This window comes from Anomaloglossus baeobatrachus, chromosome 5 (assembly GCF_048569485.1).
Source record: "Anomaloglossus baeobatrachus isolate aAnoBae1 chromosome 5, aAnoBae1.hap1, whole genome shotgun sequence".
NCBI classification, from domain to species: domain Eukaryota; kingdom Metazoa; phylum Chordata; class Amphibia; order Anura; family Aromobatidae; genus Anomaloglossus; species Anomaloglossus baeobatrachus.
This window is the reverse complement of record NC_134357.1, coordinates 567,947,233-567,974,779: the sequence shown is the minus strand read 5'-3', so window position 1 is coordinate 567,974,779 and position 27,547 is coordinate 567,947,233. Positions and strand designations below refer to the sequence as shown.

The window sequence follows — 27,547 nt, the reverse complement described above, 5'->3', positions numbered from 1 at the left end:
TAGATGGAAATAGTAATTTGTAATATGAACATGTTTATTATTGTAGTATAGAGAAGTTACAGACATTGTTCAGACATGGAGATTGTGCGCTGAAAGTAACTGTAATGAATGGACGATCGCTGAGATTGGGAGTTAGGAAGAAGAAGGTAAAGGAATGTTGGGTATTTTTTGGGGGGAGGCTTGAAATACTGTTGTCCATATAGTAAATACATAAATATATGACAATGTGAAATGTTCACATGGCATATTGCTTTTTAGAAAAACAGATGTCTATTAGTAGCCGTATATATTATAATTCTAATATAACTTCTTACGTGCTTTCACTTTCTTGTTTACTTACCTTTACTTTGACTGTTTCTTTTTTGTTTTCTTGTTCAATGTCTCAAATATATGGTTTCTCCCCATGTCAATTTTTCATAGTTGTCAACAAATTATAATTTTCAGGTTAAACATTTCTCATCTTCTAGGAAAAATAATGGCCTCTACACTTGTGAGATTTGTTATGCTTAATAAGATTCCCTTTGTGTGAAAAACATTTCCCACATTCTGAACATGAATATGGCTTCTCCCCTGTGTGAGTTCTCTGATGTGTAACAAACTCTGTTTTATGTGCAAAAGATATCACACATTCTGAACACGAAAAAGGTTTTTCCCCTGTGTGAGTTCTCAGGTGTCTATTAAGAGTTGATTTTTGTGCAAAACATTTCCCACATTCTGAACATGAATATGGCTTCTCCCCCGTGTGAGTTCTCTGATGTGTAACAAACTCTGTTTTACGTGCAAAAGATATCCCACATTCTGAACATGAAAAAGGCTTCTCCCTAGTGTGAGTTCTCTGGTGTGTAACAAGAGTTGATTTTTGTGCAAAACATTTCCCACATTCTGAACATGAATATGGCTTCTCCCCCGTGTGAGTTCTCTGATGTGCATCAAATGGTGATTTATATGCAAAAGATATCCCACATTCTGAACATGAAAAAGGCTTTTCCCCTGTGTGAGTTCTCTGGTGTATAACAAGATATGATTGCTGTGCAAAATGTTTCCCACATTCTGAACATGGATATGGTTTTTCCCCCGTGTGAGTTCTCTGATGGTTAACAAAATTTGATTTATATGCAAAACATATCCCACATTCCGAACATAAAAAAGGTTTTACCCCTGTGTGAGTTCTCTGGGGTCTATTAAGAGTTGATTTTTGTACAAAACATTTCCCACATTCTGAACATGAGTATGGCTTCTCCCCTGTGTGAGTTCTCTGGTAATTAACAGAGTCTGAAGACAATCTTTTCTCCCTTGTGTGAATTTTTTTATGGATTTTTCCATATTCAGAAGTTGAAAATGGCTTCTTTGCTGCAACAGCACTTTGATTTTTAATGCCTCTTTTGTGACATTTATTCTTCTTAATAGTCTGTGATGAATGAGAAGGTAGATCTTGTTTAAAAGAATCAGATGATAGATCTTTGCTGTGAAGGGATGATGGTATATCTGGAATAGTGGCATTCACTTCAGTTATATCTCGTGTGATATCAAGGTCATCTGAATTAAATATTGAAGATGTCAGTTTTGTCTCTAATCTCCTGAGACAGTTATCTGCCAAGAATAAAAATTATTTAAGAATATAAACAAAATTTAATGATATAATATATAAAATAGCTTCAATGCCATTACCAGAGTCCCCGGGGACGCCAGCACACTTACCCACCTGGTCACCCAGCCTTGGCATCTCTGTCCCTAGTCCCTGCCGCTCTCTCCCTGGGCCTGCGCACTCCACACAGGTCTCCTGAAAGTGCACTTAGGGCCAGCGTACCCTAACCCAGAAGTGCCTCTCAGCCCCTGGATTAAAGACACTAGATTTTTAAGGCATCCTCCCCCTATGGGTAATGTGGTCTATCCTTAGAGATTCATTTTTAATTGTTAGGTCCAGTTCTGTTTGCTGAGTCTTATGCGGTGTGTATCAACATATGGGCTCTTTTCCATCTGTGATTTTTATAGGCGAGTGCAATCCGATTAAAAAGTGAAGAAAAAAAAAAATCGGATTGCACTCGCACCAGTGTTAATCAATGAGGCTGTTTCCTCTGCCCTGTTTTTTCTAGACACGAATTGTGCTCTCGGTGCAATCGCAGCATGCTGCGTTTTGCACCGAGTGTCGGCTCATGCATATGTAAAATCGCACTGCACTAGCATGTTATGCGAGTGCAGTGCGGTGCACGCAGAGACAAACAACGGAGGAGATGGGGAGAAAGTGCTCCCTCCCTTTTCTCCGCTCCTGTGATGCGATCGCAAGATCGCATCACAGTCACATGACCCTTGGCTGACACCGCAGCTCTCGCATCGTAAGCGGTACGCTAGTGGAAAAAGAGCCCTATGTCTGTATCTTAGTATCTACCATGATCGCTGTACCTGTTGCATCTATCTATATTACCTGTGCCTGCTGGAGCTGCAGTATCTGCTTCACCTGTCATATCCGCTGTACTTGCCTACTTCAGCCATCCGGTGTGCACCCGACCACATCAGTGACTGTCCGTATCCTATCCCCGATCCCTCGGGCCAACTTTCGCAATACCAGAACTCCATAGAGTAGCACCTGGTGGCTACCTTGCAGTACAAACCTATTATCTCCAACAGAGGCTCTAGTGAAGACAAGGAAGTCACTTTGTTACACCCCCCGGTTGAGCCGATGCTGTGGCCGAGTGGGTCCACTCTCGCTTACACCCACAAGCATAACAGTTTGCTCAAGCTATGGATCCTACTGGCTCCAGTACTCCTCAGCTTGCAAGTATACAGCAAGATATGGTCCGTCAACAGGAACAACTAGTCGAGATCCTGACGAACTTGCAGTGCACACCTGCTTATAAGGCTTGACACGAACGTCTCCACCCTCTCTCGGCTGTAGTCACCATCCGAGCAGCATATCCAGCTCCAAGTTTTAGTCCTCATCAGTCTACTCCTCTGTGGTTTTATGGCATCCTCAAGCAATGCAGGGGATTCATAAATCAGTGCACCTTGCACTTTGAAATTTTGTCTCATCAGTTTATTTCAGACCAGGCAAAAGTGGCCTTTATGAAGTTGCATTCCTAACCGGGTGGGCGTTATGCAAGGCATTCTATAAGTCAGGCTAAGTTTCCTGGAAAAGGAGGGGCTTAAGGAGGAGTGGGTACTATCCCCGCACTGTCCTGCCTTCTTTCTTTCGCAGTGATGGTGGCACACTTGCCCTCCCAGCCACCCAGTGGTGCCTTTCGTGTTACCGGTCCTGGCCGTCATCTCCCAGGTTCTGAAAATGCAAAGTAGGTCTCCTGGCTTAAAACATGCACATATGCATCTATTCTTAAAGGGCCAGCATGCCCTAACCTAAAAGTGCCTTTCAGCGTATGGCAGAAAGGCACTAAGTGTTTAAGGCATCCTCCCACCACGGGAGGTGCCTGGGCAATGTTGCCTATCTTTGAGACGCGTTGCTAGATGTCAGGTCTTGTTCTGCTTGCTGTGTGTGATAACACGTCTCTGTATCCTAGTATCCAGTGTGCTCGGCAGACCTGCTGAATCTATCTATAACATGATAGGTTTATTGGCAACATCTACGTTAAGGTCCAGTCACACTAAGCAACTTACCAGCGATCCCAACAACGATAGGGATCGCTGGTAAGTTGCTAGGAGGTTGCTGGTGAGATGTCACACTGCGACGCTCCAGCGATCCCACCAGCAACCTGACCTGGCAGGGATCGCTGGAGCGTCGCTACACAAGTTGCTGGTGAGCTCACCAGCAACCAGTGACAAGCCCCCAGCGCCGCGTGGAAGATGCTGCGCTTGGTAACTAAGGTAAATATCGGGTAACCAACCCGATATTTACCTTGGTTACCACCGCACGGAGCTACACGTGCAGAGAGCAGGGAGCAGCGCACACTGAGCGCTGGCTCCCTGCTCTCCTAGTTACAGCACACATCAGGTTAATTAACCCGATGTGTGCTGCAGCTAAATGTGCACAGAGCAGGGAGCAGCGCACAATGCTTAGCGCTGGCTCCCTGCTCTCCTAGTTACAGCACACATCGGGTTAATTACCCGATGTGTGCTGCAGCTAAATGTGCACAGAGCAGGGAGCAGCGCACAATGCTTAGCGCTGGCTCCTTGCTCTCCTAGTTACAGGACACATCGGGTTAATTAACCCGATGTGTGCTGCAGCTAAATGTGCACACAGCAGGAGCCGGCACTGACAGTGAGAGCGGCGGAGGCTTGTAACAAAAGGTAAATATCGGGTAACCAAGGACAGGGCTTCTTGGTTACCCGATGTTTACATTGGTTACCAGCCTCCGCAGAAGCCGGCTCCTGTTGCCTGCACATTTAGTTGTTGCTGTCACACACAGCGATCTGTGCTTCACAGCGGGACAGCAACAACTAAAAAATGGCCCAGGACATTCAGCAACAACCAACGACCTCACAGCAGGGGCCGGGTTGTTGCTGGATGTCACACACAGCAACAACGCTAGAAACATCGCTGCTACGTCACAAAAGTTGTTCGTTAGCAGCGATGTTGCTAGCGATGTTGCTTAGTGTGACGGGGCCTTTAGAGAAACACCTGTGGATCTATTTTTTTTTTAATTAAATGTTTTTATTAAAGTTTTACAAGTTACAACCAAATAAACATTGGAGGCTACCCAGCCTCTACCCCCTCCCAACCCATCCCCTCCCCAACAAACATTAAACAAACAGACTTGTAGAAAGGAGAGATAAATGTCAGATCTGCAGCTCCACACATTCCTAGACAAAATTTTTAAGTACCATTATTACCTTTATCAATTAATCCAATTAGACTTGTGTTTTTCTTTGAGTTTTTGCTTTGTTTGGCATTGTACACATTTAGATGTCATTTTTGATGAAGAATCCAACCTGTTCCCATGTTACTCTCTTCTCCCCAAACCTCCGTCATCATTATAGATAAGTTCTGTAGAAATTTCTCGCCCTTTGCCCCTTGTTATCAATTTAGAGTAAGCCCAATCTAAACCTAATCAGTTCCCTCGAAGCCAACCCTGACCCATCTATCCATCGTGCCCATATTTTTTCAAATTTGATTACGCCATTTCTTTTCCGATATATACTTTTCTCCACATTTATCACCCGATTAACTTTTTACCTTATGGAAAAATCTTTGTGGGATCAATTGTGGAGAGTTGTGTAGTTTGTATAATAGTTGGGGCATCCAGATCATTTTGATCAAGTTAGTGCGGCCAACTGCTGAGAAGGGCAGGCGAGACCAGACTTCCTTCTTATCCTTAAATTTCGACAGAATAGGGGTTAGGTTGAGATTCTCATAATCCTCAACACGAGTGGTGACTATTATCCTCAAATATTTAAACTGGGCAACAACCTGTAGTGTACGTAGTTAAGTGAGTTTGTAGTTCCATCCACCGGACGTAATACAGACATTTCCCACTTAATTGATAGACCTGAGTACTTCCCAAATTCTTGTATAACCCCCATAGCTCTTGGCAGTGATGATGTTGCATTGGCCAGAAAAAGGAGTGTGTCGTCTGCGTACAACGCTATTTTTTCCTCCTGACCACCCCTCCTAAACCCTGTTATGTCTGGGCTGGATCTAACCATTGCCGCCATAGGCTCAACGGCCAGAGCAAATAGTAAGGGGGATAGCGGGCATCCCTGGCGGGTGCCCCTACCTAGGTGAAAAGGTGAAGTAAGGCATCCATTAACTTTAATCCTAGCAGTAGGGTTATTATATAGAAGTCTTACCCAGGATATAAAGTCCCTCCCCAGTTCAAATCTGTCAAGTACTGCCCAGAGAAACTCCCACTCAATAGAGTCGAAAGCCTTAGCGGCGTCTATGGAGCAAATTACTCTATCCCCTGAGTTATCAACTGGCAATTGTAGGTTGAGGTGTAACCGTCGTATATTCACTGCCGTTGATCTGGAAGGCATGAACCCCGACTGGTCCGAATGGATTAGTGAAAGTATAACCTTATTGAGTCTGGAAGCTAGTACTTTAGCTATTATTTTGATATATGTAGGTAACAGAGAGATAGGTCTATAAGAGTCAGGGATGAGGGGATCCTTGCCAGGTTTAGGTATGACAACTATCACTGCTTCTCGCATCGACTGAGGCAAGGAGCCATTTTTGGCTGCTTGCTGGAAGGTCGACAGCAGCTGGGGGAGCAGGATGTCTCCAAACTTTTTGTAAATCTCCGTGGGGATCCCATCTGAACCCGGTGACTTATTATTGGGCATGGAGGATACCACTAAATGCAACTCTTCCAGTGTGAGTGGACTGTTTAGGTATACCCTGTCCTCATCTGAAAGTGAGGGCAAGGGGATGTCTTTCAGGTAAGAAGCTATCTGTTCCCTATCATATTGCAGTTTAGTACTGTAAAGTTGTTCGTAGAATTCAGAGAAGGTAACCAAAATTTGGTCAGGTTGATTGACTATGGTCCCAGTTTTGTCCCTTAGCGCCCCCACAAATGTGTTCCCCCTTTGTGCTTTAGCAATCACCGCTAATAAATGACCCGCTTTTTCGCCCTCTTCAAAGAATCTCTGTTGTGAAAAAAGTCTTTTGTTAGTGCCCCGCTCCTTAATGTGAGAGTCATATGCTTCTTGTGCCTCCCTCCATTCCAGTAAGTCCCGTGTATCCCCTGACAGAATGTATTTCTGTTCTGTCGTCTGGACCCGTTCTTTAAGAAAAATTTCAAATTGTGCCAACTTAATTTTAGATCTACTGACCCCCTGTATCAGTGACCCCCTCAGACAGGCCTTCATGGCATCCCAAGCAGTGTTAAGCGACATCTCCCCAGTACAGTTGTCCTGAAAACAGTATTCAAGGGCTAGTTCAACCGGGCCCACATCTAGAATCTGTAGCCAAAAAGGATTAAAAGGACCACAAGCTGCGGGTACGATCAAGCCCATGTAAAATATTAAGTCGTGTCAACAGTGGGGAATGGTCTGATAAACCTCTAGGAAGGTATGCTGTGTTTTCCACCATTGGCAGTATACCCTCCGAGCCCAAGATCAGGTCTATTCTGGACAGAGTGTTGTGTGTTTTGGAATAGCATGAGAATCGCTTGACTCCAGGGTTTCTGATTCGCCACAGATCTGAAAGTGCCAGTTCAGCCACTGTGTCCCCAAATTTGGAGTTAGGATGGTGTTCTAAGTGAGTACCCGCATTGTGTTTGTCCCAATATGGGTGAATGATGTTGTTGAAATCCCCCGTGCACACCACCTGTACATTGGGGGTCTTGCTAATCATTTCCGCAATTTTGTTCATAACAGTATTATTACATGGAGGCGGTATATAAACTGTTATCAGAAGGAGCTCCTTGTTAAATATTTTACAGTGCACGCAAATGAATCTACCTTCCTGATCTACTGTGGATGAAATGATCTCAAATGGGATTGCTCTGTGGACTAAGATACTGACACCTCTGGAATGAGCTGTGTAGGTTGAGTGGAAACAATGGCCCACCCATGAGCGATTCATGTATGCTACTTTGTCGCCCTCCAAATGTGTCTCCTGTAGGCAGATGATTGCTGGAAAGTGGGATTTGACCTGTTCCATTACTGCTACCCTTTTTGTGGGGTCCCCCAAGCCACGGACATTCCAAGAAAGAATGTTAATCCTACCCGGCATCCTGGTGGTATGCGTATGTAGTGCAAGCAGTCACACCTGGCAAAGAGTTCCACCCCTCCTCCACCTTCCTGAACCACATGAGAACCATTAGCAGACATAAATATAAAAGCATCATTAAAGCTGCATAAACATCCCCCCCACCTCCATCCCCCCCTACCCCCGCATCTAACAGTTGTCCCACAACATAAACGTTGAAACTGAGGCACCAGTCCATCCTGAAGCCGAAACAAGAGAGGCAAAATTCCCGCTTCCCAAAATGGTTTAAAGCAAGAAAAAAAAAAAAAAAAAAAAAGCCTGAGAACAATGAAAAATGCAGGGAAGTGAGAAAAACAAAAAACGTCTCTGGAAGTGAAAAAGGGAAAGAAAGGAAACCCAAACTCCTCTTCCAGGGAGTTCTGCTGGAACCAATGGGTATCATAATAAGTTTATCCACTGGGCCAATCCTATGTAATCGCAGCAGAAAGTCGAGTATTCATCACCCATAAAGTCCATAAAGGGTTACATATCAATGTTGTGGATTTTGCCTGAGCCGTTGCTCATTCATATCGAGCCATCTGAGAGCATCTTTAGGATTTTCAAAAAAGAATGTCTCTTGCAGTGCAGCTACCCTGAGCTTCGCTGGGTACAGCATGGAGTAAGAGACTTGTGCATTTCTCAGGCATCGTTTGACATCTGTGAATTGAGCTCTTCTTTTTGAAATTTCAACTGAATAATCAGGAAAGAAGGATATTTTGTGGCCGTCCACCGTTATGGACCCTTTGTTTCTAGCCGGTCTTAGGATCGCATCCCGGTCTTTATAATGTAGTAGTTTCACCAGGACAGGTCTTGGAGGAGCTCCCGAAGGCAGGGGTCTGGTGGGCACTCTGTGGGCTCTCTCTACAGCATACAGGGGGGATAGGACCTCTGCGCCAAATATTTTTTGCAGCCGCACATTGTTTCTCCTCAATCTATTTTCTAAATCATCTGTCTTGTTAAGTAGAAATGCCAGTTGCTGATCATGCCTGTGGGAGTCACGGGTAACCTGGGCATTTTGTCCTCTAAGTCACTGATTCTCCCCTCTGACGCCGTCATGCGGTCATTCACTTTTTGGAGGCTCTGTTTCACACCAGATAACTCCTCCATGATTTGGCCTATCTGGGAGCTGAGGGATGTCATTATGGGGCCATTTTGAGCTTTAGCTGCAAGCACGTCTTTCAGAGTGGGCTCAGCACCCTGCAGAGTTGTGGCAGGCTCAGGGGGACATTTATTATGCATGGATGTAGGGAGCTCCAGCTTGTTTTGCAAGCCTTGCTGTGATAATAATGAGTCTGCATTAGTTTCTCCTCCCTCCTCCACTGCATTGTGAGGGCTGTGCTGCCTGGAGCTCCCCAGTTTAACTCCTGCATCTCTGTGTAAAGTAGGAGCTCTGCATTCTGTGCCCCTGGCATACTCATAGTTTTTCAGTAGCATGCATGGCTGCAGCTCTCCCTTCCTTGGAGGCTGGTGTCTGTGTCCCACCACCATTTTGTGCAGTACCTTCCATTCCTGCCGCCTCCTCCTTCTGCCTCCTGCTCATCACCCCAGCCATGTAACCTCCGTCCAAGCTGTGCAATAAATGCAAGGTGGTCTCTGGTTGCTGCACGGATGATTTTTGTCCTCTCCCCAGCCCGCTGGAAGTCAAGATAATCGGCAGTTCCAGGAGCTCTCCTCTTAGCTTGTTCTCACATCTCTGGCCAGACCACACTTCCCCCCTGTGGATCTGTTTTAATGCACACCTGCAACACACTGCTTCTTTGTGTAGCATCATGGGAAAGTCAAAAGAAATCAGGCAAGATATCAGAAAAAGAATTGTAGACTTTGCACACGTCTGGTTCATCCTTAGGTGCAACTTCCAGATACCTGAAGGTGCCTCGTTCAGCTGTACAAACAATTATACGCAAGTACAAACAAGATGGAAGTGTCTAGCCATCATACCGTTCAAAAAGAAGATGGGTTCTGTGTACCAGAGATGAACGTTCTTTGGTCAAACATGTGCATATCAACCCAAGAACAAAAGCAAAAGACCTTGTGAAGATGCTGGCGGCAGCTGGTAAGATTTTGTCATTATCCACAGTGAAACGAGTACTGTATCAACATGGGCTGAAAGGCAACTCTGCCAGGAAGAAGCAATTACTCCAAAAGAAATAAAAAAGCCAGATTAATGTTTGCAAATGCACACAGGAACAAAGATCTTAATTTTTGAAGACATCCTGTGGTCTGACAAAATTAAAATTTAACTGTTTCGCCATAATGACTATTGTTACGTTTGGAGGAAAAAAGGGAGAAGCTCAGAAGCCTAAGAACACCATCCCAACTGTGAAACATGAGGGTGTCAGCATCATGTTGTGGGGTTGTTTTTGCTGCAGGAGGGACTGGTGCACTTCACAAAATAGATGACGTCATGAGGAAAGAAGATTATGTGGCAATACTGAAGGAACATCTCAAGATGTTAGCCAAGAACTTGGCTTGGGCGGAAATGGGTCTTCCAAATGGAGAATGAACCGAAGCTACTGCCAAACTGGTTACAAAGTGGCTTAAGGATAACAAAGTCAGTGTATGGAATGGCCTGATCTCAATCCTATTGAAAATTTATGGGCAAAGTTGAAAAGGCTGATGCGAGCGGCGACCTACAAACATGGCTCAGTTACACCAATTTTGTCAGGAGGAATGGGCCCAAATTCCACCAACTATTGTGAGAAGCTTGTGGAAGGATCAAAAACGTTTCACCCAAGTCATACAGTGTAACGGCAATGGCACCAAATACTAATGAAATGTATGTAAACTTTTGCCTTAAAACATTCTCTCTCTCATTATTCTGACATTTGGCAAATATAAATAATTTTGGTGCCTAATTTACCTAAAACGGGAAAGGTTTATTCTGATTTTATGTCAGATGAGAAAAGCTTGCAGATGTGTCTTTATAGAGAGCGGAGGGAAAAGCCTGCAGATGTGTCTTTCCAGAGAGTGGATGGAAACGTCTGGTTTCCACTGTATATGTTGCGGTATCACTACGTGTTTTAAGAGCATCCACATGCAATGTTTAAACACTTAAAAGTCATCTACATTTTTGGCGAATTCCAGGGATTTTTTCTTAAAAAAATGCAAAACAAAATCAACCAAAAATACGTAATTACTTACCGGTAATGTGTTTTTTCTGAACCCATGACGGCACCACGAGAGAGGGGATCCGCCCTTCAAGGACAGGAAACCTCCAGAATAAAAAGGGGCGGCACCTCTCCCCGCATCAGTTGATTACCGAGCATGACAGGACCTCCTAAACAAGGAACATCGTTAAAAAACATATCCCGCCACCATAACCGCCCAGTGAAGAGGAGTGAAAAGGGAAGCAAACTAGCAACCCCCAAGTGCAGGGAGGGAATGTAAGGGTGCCGTCATGGGTTCAGAAAAAACACACTACCGGTAAGTAATTACGTATTTTTCCAGCACCCATGACGGCACCACGAGAGAATTACAGAGAGGAAGACCTAGGGAGGGAAAACAGTTTGCAGAACCCGCCTCCCAAAGGTGATGTCGGTGAACGACAAATCAAGGCGATAGTGATTAAAGAAGGTGGACGGAGAAGACCAGGTGGCCGCCTTACATATTTGCTCGATGGAGACCTCCGATCTCTCCGCCCAGGAAGATGCCATTGCTCGCGTGGAGTGCGCCTTCAAACCAGGAGGTACCTCTTCTCCCCCGGCCGTGTAGGCAACCGAGATGGCATCCCTGATCCACCGTGCCAAGGTGGATTTAGAAGCCGTAAGCCCCTTTCTACAACCCTGGAAGACTACAAACAGAGACTTATCCCTCCTCCCTTCCGAGGTGACCAGCAGATACCGTTGAAGACAACGCCTAACATCCAGGCAGTGCCATCCCATCTCCTCCGGAGTAGAAGGGTTGGCATAAAAAGAGGGAAGCACTATTTCTTGTGATCTATGGAAGTGGGAATGCACCTTTGGCAAATAGGCAGGGTCAGTTCGTAAAACTACTCGGTCATCAAAAAACTGGGTATACAGAGGAGAAATGGATAAGGCCTGAAGGTCACTAACCCTACGGGCAGAAGTGAGGGCGACCAGGAGAATCGTCTTAAGGGACAGATGCTTGAGAGAGATAGAATCTAAGGGCTCAAACGGTGGCCGCGTTAAAGCTGAAAGGACTAAGTTAAGGTCCCAGGATGGTAGTGGCATGGTTCCCCGAGGCTTTGCCCTAGCACAGGACCTAATAAACCTAGATACCCAGGGATCTCCGGCCAGGGTATGGTTATACAAGGCGCTCAGTGCGGAAATTTGCACCTTAAGGGTACTAACTGAGAGACCCAGCTCCCAACCCCTCTGTAGAAATTCCAGGACAACCGGGACAGAGGGCGGCTTAGCAGGATCCGCACCCGTAGATGTCAGGAATTTCGCCCAAATGCGCCCATAAATGCGAGTAGTGACAGGCTTTCTGCACTGCATCAAGGTGGAGATCAGACCCTGAGAAAATCCCTTAGTGCCTAATAGCGACCGCTCAAGAGCCACGCCGTCAGATGTAACCTGGTGTGCTGTGGGTGGAAGGCTGGACCCTGGGATAGGAGATCCGGTAGGTCCGGGAGAACCCACGGATCGGTGACTGACAGATGCGTCAGCCAATAAAACCAAGGCCTCTTCGGCCAAAAGGGTGCTATGAGAATCACGACTGCTTGATCCTCCCGTATCTTCCTGAGCACTGCAGGGAGGAGGATGAGTGGAGGGAAGGCATATGCGAGGCGGAAGTCCCACTTGAGCAATAGCGCGTCCACCGAGTGGGGATGATCCCTTGGATCCAGGGAACAGAATCGGGGGACCTTCCTGTTGGTCCGAGTTGCAAAGAGGTCTATCTCGGGAACCCCCCACATCCCCGTTATCCTGTTGAAAAAGGACTGATTTAGAGACCATTCGCCCTGGTGAAACTGGGTGCGACTGAGAAAGTCCGCCAAATCGTTCTCCTTCCCTCGGATGTGCACTGCCGACAGGGAACCCAGATGAGCCTCTGCCCGAGACATGATCCTGCTTGCGACGGACATGAGGTGTCTGGAGCGAGTACCCCCCTGGTGGTTGAGATATGCTACCGTCGCTTGGTTGTCCGACAGAACTTTTACATGTCGACCCCTTAACAATGGCATGAAATGACCCAACGCCTTTTCCACCGCCAGCAATTCCCTTGTATTCGAGGAATTTTGAGCTTCTTCTCCAGACCATCGTCCCTGAATGAAATGAGCATCCAGATGTGCCCCCCAACCGTAGAGACTGGCGTCGGTGGTTACCACCACGGGCTCTGGCGCCCTCCAAGGCACTCCTCTGCCCAAGTGGACCGGATCTAGCCACCAATAGAGGGACTGTAATGTGCGATGTTTGAGAATGATGAGTCTGTCCAGATGGTCCCCGTGAGTGGTCTGATGCTGTAAGATATTCCACTGTAGGACCCTGGTGTGTGCCTGAGCCCATCTGACGGCCGGGATGGCCGCAGTCAGGGAGCCCAGGAGGGACATCGCACCCCGGAGAGACATACGCCGGTGCCTCAGAGTCCGGTCTATCTGGGTCCGGAGGGCTTCCACTTTGGAAGGAGGCAACCGACAAAGTTGAGTGTTGGAGTCCCAAGTGAGTCCCAGAAACAGCTGAACCTTGGATGGAATTAATCTGGACTTTTCCTCGTTGATCAACCAGCCCAACTCCCGCAGGGAAGCTTGCACCTGCCGGAGAAGGGCCGCACAGTGGAGAGCTGAGGCGCCCACAATCAAGAAGTCGTCCAGATAAGGAATCAGAAGGACCTCTCTCTGACGCAGATATGCTGACATTTCTGCTATTATCTTTGTAAAAATACTCGGGGCGATGGCCACACCGAAGGGGAGGGCTTTGTATTGGAACATGATAATATGCATCGCGTAAGTCTATGACAGCCATGTGACAGTGGGGATACAGATATTTCACTATGGACCGCACGGACTCCATCTTGAAGCTGTCTATTTGAAGGAACCGGTTGAGGGTTTTCAGGTTGATGATTGTGCGATAGGAACCGTCGGGCTTCCCTACCAGAAAGAGGGTGGAATAGAACCCTTCTCCTTGTTCCCTTGTGGGAACTTCCACTAGAACCCTCTTGAAGAGGAGGTGACGGACCTCTGCTTCCAACGCCAGCTGTTCCGCCGGAGAACGACGCAGAGGGGTAACCACGAACCGGGGAGGAGGAGGCCGAAGGAAGGGGAGCCGGAGGCCGGAGCGTATAAGGGCCAGTATCCATGCACTGGAGGAAATCCTTTCCCAAGCCGGAAGGAACTGAGAGAGCCTCCCTCCGACCTGGGAAAGCGAGTCACTTGGACGACTTATTCTGATCTTTTGAGGGGCCCTTGAACATGAACCCCTTTCCCTGAGTCTTTCTATCGGACCAGGTATTCCGATCCCGTGGTCGGGTGGGGCGGCGAACTGGCTTCCTCCGAAAGGACCGCCGTGAAGAAGGAAACGATGGAAAGGGAAAGCCGCCCTTCTTGTCGCTAGCTTTTTCCAGGATGTCATCCAGTACCGGCCCGAACAGAAATTCACCTTGACAAGGGATATTGCAGAGTTTAGACTTAGTTTGCAGATCCCCCGGCCAGCATTTCAGCCAGAGAGCCCTTCTAGCCGCATTGGAGAGGGACGCTGACTTTGCAGCCAACTTAGTGGAGTCCGCCGAGGCGTCCGCAAGGAAGGCCGCCGCCCCCCGCAACTTGGAGAGGGAGGAAGCAATCTCCTCCTTAGGTGCTCGGGATCTAAACTGGTCTTCCAGTTCGTCAATCCATATAGTCAGGGATCTAGCCGTACAGGTAGCCGCAATGGCGGGTCTCAGTCCTCCGGCAGCAGCTTCCCAGGTATTCTTTAGGAAGTGATCAGCTTTCTTATCTAATGGGTCTTTCAGGGAGCCCATGTCCTCAAATGGCAAGGCAAACTTTTTGGATGCCTTAGCGACAGCCACATCCAATTTTGGCGCCTTATCCCATGTGGAGCAGGAGGCCTCCTCAAACGGATATTTTCTCTTAAAGGCGCCAGGAATGGAATGCTTCTTATCAGGTCTCTTCCATTCCCGGGCAATTAAGGCTTGTATTTTATCCACCACCGGGAAGGAGCGTCGTTTCTTCTGCTCCATGCCCCCGAACATCCTATCCTGGATAGATTTTTCAGGTTTCTCATCCGGGAGGCCCATGGTGGTCCTCACCGCCTTAACTAACTTCTTCATATTATCGAGTGGGAAGCACTGGCGACCCCCTGAGTCGCTATCAGAGGAGGAGCGGGAAGTAGAGCCAGAGGAATCACATTCCCCATCCGACCTATCAGAGTTCTCGTGGGTAGGCGAAGGGGCCTGAGAACCCCCAGCACTTTTTGCTCCAGACAGGGATCGGAGGGAGTCCCTGACTTCTTCCCGTATGAGGGACCAGAGGTCGGAGGCAATCCTGGCTGTTCCTCCGACAAAGTCTGCTGAATGCAGCCTTTGCACAGTCTCTTAGTCCAAGAACCAGAAAGTTCTTTACAGCACAAGGCGCATTCCTTATGTCTGGATTTTGATAAACACTTCTTAGGTTTACTGCGATCCTATAAAAAAACAGACAAGATGACCGCCATTAAAAGCGGAACACCTGAGTTGCACTCACCCACCGATGCCCAGAGGCTATACCGGTTCAACAGGGCCCTCATCTGACTTCCTTCCTCTAGAAGGCCGTCTTCTGTCAGGAGAGTCAGGGTCCTTCCGCTTGGAGGACCGGTCATCAGTCCCCCCACGCTTGACCCCTGAGCCGGTGACACTGTCATCCTTGCCACCCTTCTGCTGCCGCTTCAGGGAGGCAGTATCATGACTGCTTGTCCGTCATGTTAACTGAGCACAGGCACCATAGAGAAATTTGCCACTCTGATTTTCAAAGAAAGTCTGGAGACTCCGCCCCCACTTCCGGCGGAAGTCCCATCCGGCTCCACAGGCCGCCCGTCCAATAGGAAAAAACACGCGCCTGCGCACAGCCCGGACATCTCCTTTGCCACCCACAACATGGCGCTCCTTCCTGGAAGCGCCACATCATCAGCTGCCACGAGGACGCCCTGCAGGGATCGCAGCAGCCGTCCCCCTTATCCCGGCCTGGCGCCGGTACGTGCAGACAAGACGCTGGTAAGGAGAGGGGGGGGGGGGGGGAGGGAGGGAAGGAGCCCGTGCGCAGACATAACCCCCGTGGGTACGCTGCGACGGGAGAGCCCTGCGGACAGGTCCCTTGGTAGATCAACTTACCTGCCCTGCTATCGGGCGCGCTGTACGCACTCCGGACCCCCATGGGTCTGTTGCGGCAGCTCCACAGCACCTCGGCCGACCGCAGCAGGACCCGTGCCGCTGCCAGAGCCGGCCGACCGGGCGCCGGACTTGAATCTTCGGCCCATCAGGACCTTCTTGGATCTAGTGGATCTCTGGAGGCTCCCTGTTCAAGGACAGGAAACCAACTGATGCGGGGAGAGGTGCCGCCCCTTTTTATTCTGGAGGTTTCCTGTCCTTGAAGGGCGGATCCCCTCTCTCGTGGTGCCGTCATGGGTGCTGGAAAAATTACAACTAGTAGGAATATGCCACAGAAAAAAGAATCTCAGAAACAGTGGGATCAGATTCAGCATTACAAAGGTGTTATCAAGTAAAGGGACAGATGTCAGGTTGGAGAAGTGGGGCCTGGATAGGAGCAGAAAACTGGCTGCAGTGGAAAGTGATGAAATAAGAGCGGCTTTGGTACTAACTACTATAGAGAAACACTGTGACTATAGACAATAACATATCTGCTAAAATGACCGCCCTCCACCCCGACAGCCTTCACTGTCAGTGATTTAGTAACTAGAGGTGAAACATCTGGAGTAATTACAGTATGTAGCTCGGTGGCTTTTGGCAATCCAAACTAGTAGGGGTCAATGTTTCATGTCAGATGAGTTTTTTGAAGAAATATTAGACATTTATTTTCTGTCTCTCTGTCATGTTGACTATGGGATAGCAGGGAACCAGGGATCCTGGGTGTTTACTATGCTCTATCCCTAACCTCAGGGATACTCCTAATGGTGAAGACGCCCGAGTCTCCTTCCTGGCCCTGCTCCTGACCAGTCTTGATCTGATTCCCCCTCCTTTAGGCGTCCACTATACAGATTATATTTTTCTTCCCATGATTTTCTAAGTTCTCTGCATATTCTATGTATACTGTCATATGGCTTTGTAGACTTGAAATCTGGGAGCTATATAAGAAATATTAGATCTTTATCTTCTCCCTCTCTGTCACGCTGACTATGGGATAGCAGGGAACCGGGGCTCCTAGGTTGTCCCTATGCTCTATCACTAACCTCAGTGATACTCCTGATGGTGGAGAAGCCTGAGTCTCCTTCCTGACCAGTCCTCATCTGATTACCATCCCTTAAGAGTCCACCATACAGATATTTTTCTCCCCACAATTTTTTAAGTTTTCTGCATACACTGTTATTTAGCTTTGCAGATTTAAGATCTGGGCAGCTAAAGGTTAACCTGATGTAATTTCAGGGGATAGGGTGGATCCTACCTGTACATTCTAGCTGAAACAGATTTCACTCCAACAGAAAGGTGACCAATGCCCAAAATAATGGGGACAGTTTTCAGTGGAGAAGCATGAGGTGGTCTAGCGGCAGAATGGTGAGGATTTGATATGGTAGCACCACAACCCTGGTAAAGCAGCCACAGCCAGTGACTGATCTGTGACTTCTCTGCATTTAGTGGTCACTACTCACCTGGGTGGTTATCTGTAGGAATCTCCTCTTTACTCCGCTCATCACCCCTCACATATGTCTCTGTAGTATTAATATGGGGCAGATCTTCACCCTGAAACAAATATTGTAAAAGTCACAGACAGATGGAGAAGTCCCATCTATGATCAGCTCTAATCCTGCCATCTCCACCGCTCTCATTACACAAGTATAACACATATAATACTGGAGGATAAAACAAGCCTGAGCACAAGACCTTCACAGCCGTCTACACATCATAGGGAGATTTCATGGCACCTTCTCTCCATCTACCTGATGATCCTGAGGAACATCGGGGTCTTCTTGTTTACAGTCCTGTGGGAGAAGAGGACGGGGACATCTCTCTGGTGTTGTCCTCTTACTGGATAGACCTGGAGGAGACACATACAGGGACTGAATTCATTCCTTACATACAGATAATTATAGGCCGTGTGTATTTAGTCCTGTCTATTACCTGGTGATGTGAGGGGCTGGGGAACCTCCATCATGATGTCCTTGTACAGATCTTTGTGTCCTTCTAAATACTCCCACTCCTCCATGGAGAAATAGACGGTGACGTCCTGACACCTTATAGGAACCTGACACATACAATGATACCGTCATCCCCCGATCCCTTCATAGCGTTACTGTATAATGTCCCAGCATTCCCAGCAGTGTCACCTCTCCAGTCAGCAGCTCAATCATCTTGTAGGTGAGTTCTAGGATCTTCTGGTCATTGATGTCCTCATGTATCGGGGGGTGAGGTGGAGGCCCCGTGATTGGGCTCAGGGGTCTTCCCCATCCCTCAGACACAGGGGCCTGACAGCGCTCACTAGAGGTCTTCTTCACTACTGTGTAATCCTGGTTATGGAGAGACACAGTAAGAAATCTCACTCCAGACATTTCCAGAGTCCTCACCTCTCCAGTTCTGTCCATCTGTTATTCCCATAGATAAGAATGGTGTAATGTGACGTCATCAGAATCTCTCACCTCTCCAGTAAGCCGGAAGAGGATCTCTAGGGTGAGGTGTAATATCCTCTCCGCCATCTTGTCCCTGTCCATATCCATCCTTCACGGGGCAATCAGGAGAATTCTCTTCTATAGAGCGATTGTTCTCCCCCAGCATCTAATGTGTATGGAGCCTGCCCCAGTAATGGGGAATCTCCACACACCTCCTCCTGCAGAGCCGCACACTAGATACATGGCTGCTCTGTGCTTCCAGGACCTGTGATGATGTCACATGGAGGGGAGGAGTCAGGGGTCACATGGTCAGCTCCTCAGTGTATGCAGGACTCTGCTGTGCTGGGTGTCATGGTGCTGGATGAGGGGAAGTTTATGTGTGGGGTCAGGAGGGATTTACAGTGTGGATGTAGCAGAGCCGTGTGTGTACGAGGTGTACGGAGCGGAGCAGTGTGCATACGAGGTGTACCGAGCGGAGCCGTGTGTGTACGAGGTGTACTGAGCGGAGCCGTGTGTGTACGAGGTGTACTGAGCGGAGCCGTGTGTGTACGAGGTGTACGGAGCGGAGCCGTGTGTGTACGAGGTGCACGGAGCGGAGCCGTGTGTGTACGAGGTGTACGGAGCGGAGCCGTGTGTACGAGGTGTACGGAGCGGAGCCGTGTGTGTACGAGGTGCACGGAGCGGAGCCGTGTGTGTACGAGGTGCACTGACCGGAGCCGTGTGTGTACGAGGTGCACTGAGCGGAGCCGTGTGTGTACGAGGTGTATTGAGTAGAGATGTAAATATAACATAAGGAGTGGAGCCATGTGTATGATTTGTACTGTAAGCAGCGGAGCCGTGTGTGTAGAAGGTGTACGGAGCGGAGCCGTGTGTGTAAGATGTGTACGGAGCAGAGCTGTGTATATAACATGTACGGAGCAGAGCCGTGTGTGCAGAAGGTGTACGGAGCGGAGTTCTGTGTGTAAGATGTGTACGGAGCAGAGCTGTGTATATAACATGTACGGAGCGGAGCCGTGTGTGTACAAAGTGTACGGAGCGGAGCTGTGTGTGTAGAAGGTGTACAGAGCGGAGCCGTGTGTGTACTATGTGTACGGAGCAGGGCTGTGTATATAACATGTAAGGAGCAGAGGCGTGTGTGTAAGATGTGTACGGAGCGGAGCCGTGTGTGTAACATGTGTACGGAGCTGAGATGTGTATATATAACCTGTACGGAGCGGAGGCGTGTGTGTAAGATGTGTACGGAGCAGAGCTGTGTATATAACATGTACGGAGCGGAGGCGTGTGTGTAAGATGTGTACGGAGCAGAGCTGTGTATATAACATGTACGGAGCGGAGCCGTGTGTGTGTAAGATGTGTACGGAGAGGAGATGTGTATATATAACGTACGGAGCGGAGCCGTGTGTGTTCTAGGATGCAGATCCGCTTGAACAGAAGGTCTCGCTGTGAAGTGTAGAATGTGCTTCTGTGGCCAATTGTGCGTCTCTACGATTTCTTTCGACTCTGGAGAAGCCCAGCTCCACGTCTTGTATACATGTACATGTATTTATCTCATCTGCTCCCCTTGCTTTCTGCTCCTGTATTTGGCTCTCCAGTTCCTATATACTGTTGTCCATTCTCCTACACTAGGTGGTCACACTGTTCCCACAGTACACGGCTTTCATCCGTTGCCCTTTTTTAGACCTATTAGAATAAATGCCTCTTCATATCGTTTATCAATGTATCTTCCTCGTATGATCCGTCTTTATCAACTTACTTGCACCTTAGTTCATCAACATTTGAGTTCATTTACCCTCTGGGGCCATGTGAACTTTTCGTCTGCACATGGGTGGGGACATGCACAATTAGACTCCCAGTGGTGCGTGTCCCTCATGTATGGACAACTGTATGGCAATGACCTATATATCTCTTTCATTATCTGTCTTAATATCATGGTACAATTCTATACTAATTAGAGAGTATCCATTCACTCATTACACTCCTGCCCCCCTCCCCCTGTATAGTTTTCATTATGGCTGTTGATAGAAAAATTAACTCTCAGTGAATCGGAGTCATCTGAAACGGCTTTATTCAAGCTTTTGAAGGAGACAATATAAAACTGTCTGACATATACATGCAGACCAGAGAATTTATAGGCAGTTGTTATCTGATGACATTTACATATGCGTTACTTTGGAAATACCCTCGGAGTCACACAGATGTTAAATGACCTTGGCATTTTCCAAGATTTGTATTGAATTGATGATGCCCTACAATTTTTTAATTCACATTTTTTCTCTATCTCGTTCCATTTTCGAGATAAAAATGCTAACTCCGTTGTTTTCCACCAGGTGGCGCTATAGGTGGTTTCATTGTGTAGCGCATGGCTACTTTACTATACCTAGACACCACTTGTATGCCTATAGCTGCCGCCGTTGTCAAGTTAATGGCGGTGGACAGGATATGGGTGGACACTAGAGATGAGCGAACAGGTCGCGGTTCGGCTCGAGTTCGGTTCGCCGAACGGAGGTCTCGTTCGAGTTCAGTTCGGCGAACCGCATAGGAAACAATGGGAGGCAATCACAAACACATAAAAACACCTAGAAAACACCCCCAAAGGTGTCCAAAAGGTGACAAACAACTCACAACACAACACAAACACATGGGAAAGTGACAAGGACATATACTCATGCGAAAACAAAAAAGCTGGACAAGGAAAAAGAGGGGGAGACACAGATATAGGCATGGCATGCCCTTCTAAAATCATGTAAAACACTGCAAGGTTACTCCAAGCAGAGTCTCCCTTTTTTCCAAAAATTGGGCCCCACACACACCCACCCCTTCAGTGGCAGCACTTGTGCCCCAGTTGTACACTTCACAGGTAGATTTGCATCAAGCACATTCAAAAATACGCCATCCTTAACCGTCCCCAGGATGACACCGGGGTAGATAGTTAAGTCTTTGCTGATCCCAGCTCTGTTCATCTTGGATCATTTTTAAAAACACTGTAAGCAAGGGTTACTCCAAGCGGAGTCTCCCTTTTTTCCAAACATTGGGCCCCACACACACCCACCCCTTCAGTGGCAGCACTTGTGCCCCAGTTGTACACTTCACAGGTAGATTTGCCTCAAGCACATTCCAAATCCACAAGCCTTTACTCTCCCCAGGATGACACAGTGGTAGTAAATTCCTTGTGGATCCATGACTTGTTCATTTTGATGAACGTTAGTCTATCCACATTGTCACTGGACAGACGCGTGCGCTTATCTGTCAGCACACACCCAGCAGCACTGAAGACACGTTCAGAGACAACGCTGGCACAGCTGGACACGACAAAATCTCCAAGGCGTAAGTGGAGAGCTCTGGCCATTTTTCAAGATTTGAAGCCCAAAATGAGCAAGGCTCCATTTGCAAAGTCATGGCATCGATGTTCATTTGGAGATACTCCTGTATCATCCTCTCCAGCCGTTGACTATGTGTCAGACTTGTTGTCTCTGGTGGCCTTGCAAAGGATGGTCTAAAAAAATTGTGAAAAGATTCAACAAAATTGCTGTTACCAGCACCAGATACGGTGCGACTGGTACGGGTAGACTGTTGAAGATGACAAGACCGTCCCATGTTTGTCAAGTTACAACTGGGAGATTCACTCCCTGCACCACGGTTGTTTGGTGGAAAAGCCGAGCTAAGATCGAGTAACAGCTTCTGCTGATACTCCTGCATACGTGCGGCCCTTTCTATGGCTGGAATTATGTCACAAAATTTGGACTTGTACCGGGGATCTAATAGTGTGGCAAGCCAGTAGTCATCATCACTTCTAATTCTGACAATACGAGGGTCATGTTGGAGGTAGTGCAGCAAGAAGGCGCTCATGTGTCTTGCGCAGCCATGCGGACCAAGTCCACGCTGTGTTTGTGGCATAGAGGTGCTAACCGTTCTTTCTTCCTCTGACATCTCCCCCCAACCTCTTTCAACAGAAATTTGACCAAGTTCTCCCTCATCCGCTGAGACTTCCATGTCCATGGACAGTTCGTCCTCCATTTCTTCATGTTCTCCTGCACCTTCCTCAACATTTCGCCTGCTACTATGCGCCCTTGTTGATCCCTGTCCCCCATGGTCTCATGCCTGCCGCGTTGGTGATGATGAACGTCTGGACCTTGGTGATGTTGTTGTGTCTTGCGCATATGAATCCTCCTGTAGTTCCTCCCCTTCCTGTTGTCCCACCCCCTGACTCCGAATAGTGTTTAGCGTGTGCTCCAGCATGTAAATGACTGGAATTGTCATGCTGATAATGGCATTGTCAGCGCTAAACATATTCGTCGCCATGTCGAAACTGTGCAGAAGGGTGCATAGGTCCTTGATCTGAGACCACTCCATCAGGGTGATCTGCCCCACCTCTGCAGCTCGTTTGCCCAGGCTATACGTCATGACGTATTGCACCAGGGCTAGACGGTGCTGCCACAGTCGCTGTAACATGTGGAGAGTCGAATTCCAGCGTGTCGGCACATCGCATTTCAGGCGATGAACCGGCAGGCCGAAAGACTTCTGGAGCGATGCAAGTCGCTCAGCAGCGGTGGTTGAACGGCGGAAGTGAGCAGACAGTTTTCATGCCCTGTTCAGAAGGCCATCTAGGCCGGGATAGTGTGTTAAAAATTGCTGGACAACAAGGTTCAACACGTGAGCCATACAAGGCACGTGTGTCACCTTGCCCAGGCGAAGGGCCGCACCCAGTTTTGCAGCATTGTCGCACACGGCCTTACCAGGCTGCAGGTTGAGTGGAGACAACCATTTATTAAACTCCGTCTCCAGAGCTGCCCACAACTCAGCCGCTGTGTGACTCTTATTTCCAAGACATTTCAAGCTAAAGACCGCCTGATGCCGTTGCGCTCTGCTTCCAGCATAGTAATGAGGGGTGCGTGATTCCTTCTGCACAGTTAGAACGCTGGTGGCCTGACCAGGCAGGCTTGGAGCGGAGGCGGAGGACCCAGACGAAGTGGAGGAGGCAGAAGCAGTGGCGGAACTTGGACAGACAGAGGATTGACACACAAGTCGTGGGGATGGCAAGACTTGTGCAGCAGACCCTTCACCATCTATCACCATAGTTACCCAGTGCCCAGTTAGCGACATGTAACGTCCCTGTCCATGCTTACTGGTCCAAGTATCGGTGGTGAAATGCACCCGTTCACACACAGAGTTTCTCAAGGAAGCGGTGATGTTGTGTGCGACATGCTGGTGTAGCGCAGGCACACCTTTCTTAGAGAAGTAGTGGCGACTGGGCATCTGGTACTGGGGCACAGCGACAGACATAAGGTCTCTAAAATCCTGTGTGTCCACCAGGCAGAAAGGCAACATTTCGGTAGCCAAGAGCTTACAGAGGGATAAAATCAACCTCTTAGCTTTGTCATGGGTCGCAGGAAATGGCCTTTTATTTGTCCACATCTGAGGGACAGAGATCTGGCTGCTGTGTGTAGACGGTGTTGAGTAGGGTGTCCCTGGAAAAATGCAGGTTTGTGAGGAAAGTCCAGGCGTAGACATGATGTTGCCTTCATCCAACGTTGGTGCTATCGATGTCTGAGAGAGCTGTACACACGCACTTGTTTCCCCTTCCAAACCAACTGACGACCTACCAAGCAAACTGCCTGTTGCGGTTACAGTGGGGGAAGTTGTGCATGGAAAACCAGGTGTGACAGCTGTCCCCACAGTCCTAGAAGATGAAGGGCGCGCGTATGCACTGGAAGGGGCAGGCGGTGGATGGTTTGTTCCGCTAGGCCGCATTGCAGCACGGTGAGCTTCCCACTGGGACATATGATATTTATTCATGTGACAATTCATGGAAGAAGTTGTCAAACTGCTGAGGTTTTGCCCTCTACTAACAGAATCACGACAAATTTTACAGATCACATAATTTGGGCGATCTTTTGCTATGTCAAAAAAAGACCAGGCTAGGCAAGGCTTAGAGGGCATGCGACCTGCTGATCCACCCCGACTAGTGCTCAGAGGCACAGTGGTGGCTGAGGATGCAGTTGTAGACGTGCTACCAGTACTCCTACTCTGTCCAGGAAGGCGCAAGGTAACTTTGTCGTCAGTTGCATCCTCCTCCACCACCTCTGTTGACCTCCTCGAGTGCCTGACCGTGGGTTGACAGTAGGTGGGATCTAGAACTTCCTCATCAATTGTGTTAGCACTCCCCTCACCCTCAGACCGAGCCTCTTCTTGCCCTGACTGAATATTTAAGTTGTCATCCCAATCTGGTATATGCGTCTCATCATCATCAGTATGTTCCTCATTGTCTATTACAACAGGTGTTTCAGTTTGTGAATAAGGGTCAACATTATGCTCAGAAACTTGTTCATCACGGCCTGAATCTGAGTCACAAAGGTTCTGGGCATCACTACAGACCATTTCCTGGTCTGTACTCACTGTAGCTTGGGAGCAGACCTCTGATTCCCAGGCTATAGTGTGACTGAACAGCTCTGCAGACTCAGCCATCTCAGTTCCACCATACTGTGCAGGGCAGATGGAGACTTCAGAGCTGGGAGAAAGAAAGTGTGATTGGGATGACAACTCAGAGGACTGGTGTTTATTGGATGCGGTAGTTGAGGTGGCGGAGAGGGCACTTGTTGGACCACTTGAGATCCATTCAAGCATTTTCTTTTTTTGGCCATCATCTACCTTTGTTCCAGTTGTTCGTGTCCGTAAAAAAGGGAGCACATCGGATTGTCCACGGTAAGTAGTAGACAACTTACTTTTGCTGGAAGATGGTCTATCTTCAGCAGATGTCAATGGAGCTTTGCCACCTTCCCCATGGACAAACCCTTTTTTTCCTTTTCCAACACGCCTCTTCCCCTTTCCACCAGCATCTGTCATTTTGCCACTCATTTTGATTGCGACAGGATTGTGCACTTAAAATGTGGTAGTAAAAATTGAGAGGTGGTGTAGATTGCAGCGGTGGTCTATCTTTATTAACAGCAGAATAAACAACAATAACTATCCCTGACAATGCAACTACGGCCCTTAAACTGGCAGCATAGTTTGCTAGTATAATGGCTTAGTAACAATGAGTTTGAGTGTGCAATGCAGAGGTGCCGCAAATATCTTTGCACCAGTGGGACACTAATGGAAGTCCAACAGCCACTTTTAGGATGCCACTAAGTTTACTCAGTGTTTGCTAGTATAATGGCTTAGTAACAATGAGTTTGAGTGTGCAATGCAGAGGTGCTGCAAATAGATTTGCACTAGTGGGACACTAATGGAAGTCCAACAGCCACTTTTAGGATGCCACTAAGTTTACTCAGTGTTTGCTAGTATAATGGCTTAGTAACAATGAGTTTGAGTGTGCAATGCAGAGGTGCTGCAAATAGATTTGCACTAGTGGGACACTAATGGAAGTTCAACAGCCACTTTTAGGATGCCACTAAGTTTACTCAGTGTTTGCTAGTATAATGGCTTAGTAACAATGAGCTTGAGTGTGCAAAGGGCAGGAGGGTACAGTTGGCAGGGTTGTGGGTCAGTGTACAGGAAAGGAAGCCTCACTTTCTATCCCTCCTAATGGGGAAATGCAGCGAGGAAGTCCCTGACCTTAGCTACACAGACGCTCTTATCTGTAGCTGTTAAAATCTGTTTCCACGGACCTGACTGTCACCTATGGCTCTGAGCCTGCTGTTATTAGCCCTTACAAGGGCTAAAAGAAACTTCTATCCCTATTCTGTATAGCGCTGTGTGTAGAGCGTACACAGCAGTATCGGAGACAAGAGCTACGCCAGCGGTGACTGACACCCAGACGCAGAAGAGATAATGGCGTCCGGACGGGCAGATACCCGTTTTTATAATGCAGGGACATGTGACATGGACATCCTATCACACATGCCGTTGCTTCTCTGGCTAAAAGTCCACTTAGCTGTGTGTGTGTGTGTCTGGGATTGGCTGACATGCTGGCCTGCCCCACTACACGCACGCGCTTAGGGAAGGAAGACAAGGAAAAAAAAAAATGGTGATCGCCATTATCCCAGCAGCAGTGATCTGAATGCGCTGTTCCCGCACACTATACGCTGAAATTTCATAATAGTGTGAGTCACAGAGTGACTTACACTATTACAGCGGAAAGCTAGCTAGTAATTAGCTTGGCTTTTTGCTGCTAGAACCGTTCTCGAACGTAACTAGAACTATCGAGCTATAGCAAAAAGCTCGAGTTCTAGTTCGATCTAGAACAGCCCCCAAAATCACTCGAACCGCGAACTGGAGAACCGCGAACCGCGCTCAACTCTAGTGGACACACTGTATAGGTTAAATCCCTCTCACACTAATAGAATTAAAGCATGATTAAACATATGATTATTAAGCTTATAAAGCAAATTATTCTGACATTTCCCTTTTTTTTATAACTATATAACTCATGTTTATCTGATTATGTGCTCAAGTCCATCAATGTGCAGCTCTCCGTATGATTTTTTTTTTTTTCTGGACATATCATCATGAACACATCTTCTTTACACATCTGAGTCCATATCTTTGGCCAGGAATGTTATTTGCTGATGCATAGTCTTTGTTAATTAAGAGTGTAGAAGTTTTTTTCCTCTCAGGCAAGGAATACAGCAAGTGGCCAGTATGGCTGCGACCACGGAGGTGAACATTAATAAGTAAGTGATGACTCCAGTCCATTTACCGAACCATTTCTCCAGGAGTTTGGTGAAAGGGTAATTGATTCCGGAGTTCTCTGCTAGTTCCTCAGATAGGGCTGTGAGTCCCTCCAGGGCCTTGGTAATTCTCCCGTCCAGGGATGTGTTGTTGGACATAAAAAAGTACAGGAATAAGTACCAAACATTTTACAAACACCTCCCTTTTCTGCAAGAAGCATGTCTTATGCCATTATATTCTGCTACGCCATTAAGGAAGTGGGACCTAATTGTTCTCCAATACCTTTGACTGCATCTCTAGTATAATTTACCAATCTCTGCTGATTATAGTTTATATAATTTATCCAATCTACATTCCCGCTAACTGTAGCCCACCAGAAGAGGAGTGACTCAAACCCTGTCTCCACCTGGTTTCTAGCCTTGAACTCATCAGGTACTTTTCTCAGAACGCCAATAGAATCGATATAGACTCGATTGTCGAAAGAACCTCCTGGAGCAGACCTCTTAGGTCTGTGCCATTCTTGTGTGGCTATAGTATCCTTTAGAAAATGAAGATTGTCTATTGCAAACAGGTGGAAGGGCATCAGGATCTGGACCAT

General features: G+C 47.6%; 1 protein-coding gene across 1 annotated transcript; it reads right to left on the bottom strand.

Moving 5' to 3' along the window:
• LOC142313048 (uncharacterized) lies at window positions 1-27,547 on the bottom strand. The gene is made up of 4 exons (XM_075352034.1): window positions 27,232-27,547; window positions 17,677-17,774; window positions 17,389-17,479; window positions 1-1,590 (listed from the first exon to the last, which is right to left on the bottom strand). Exons 1-4 carry the CDS (start codon window positions 27,545-27,547, stop codon window positions 464-466), a joined length of 1,632 nt encoding a protein of 543 aa, XP_075208149.1. The 3' UTR covers window positions 1-463.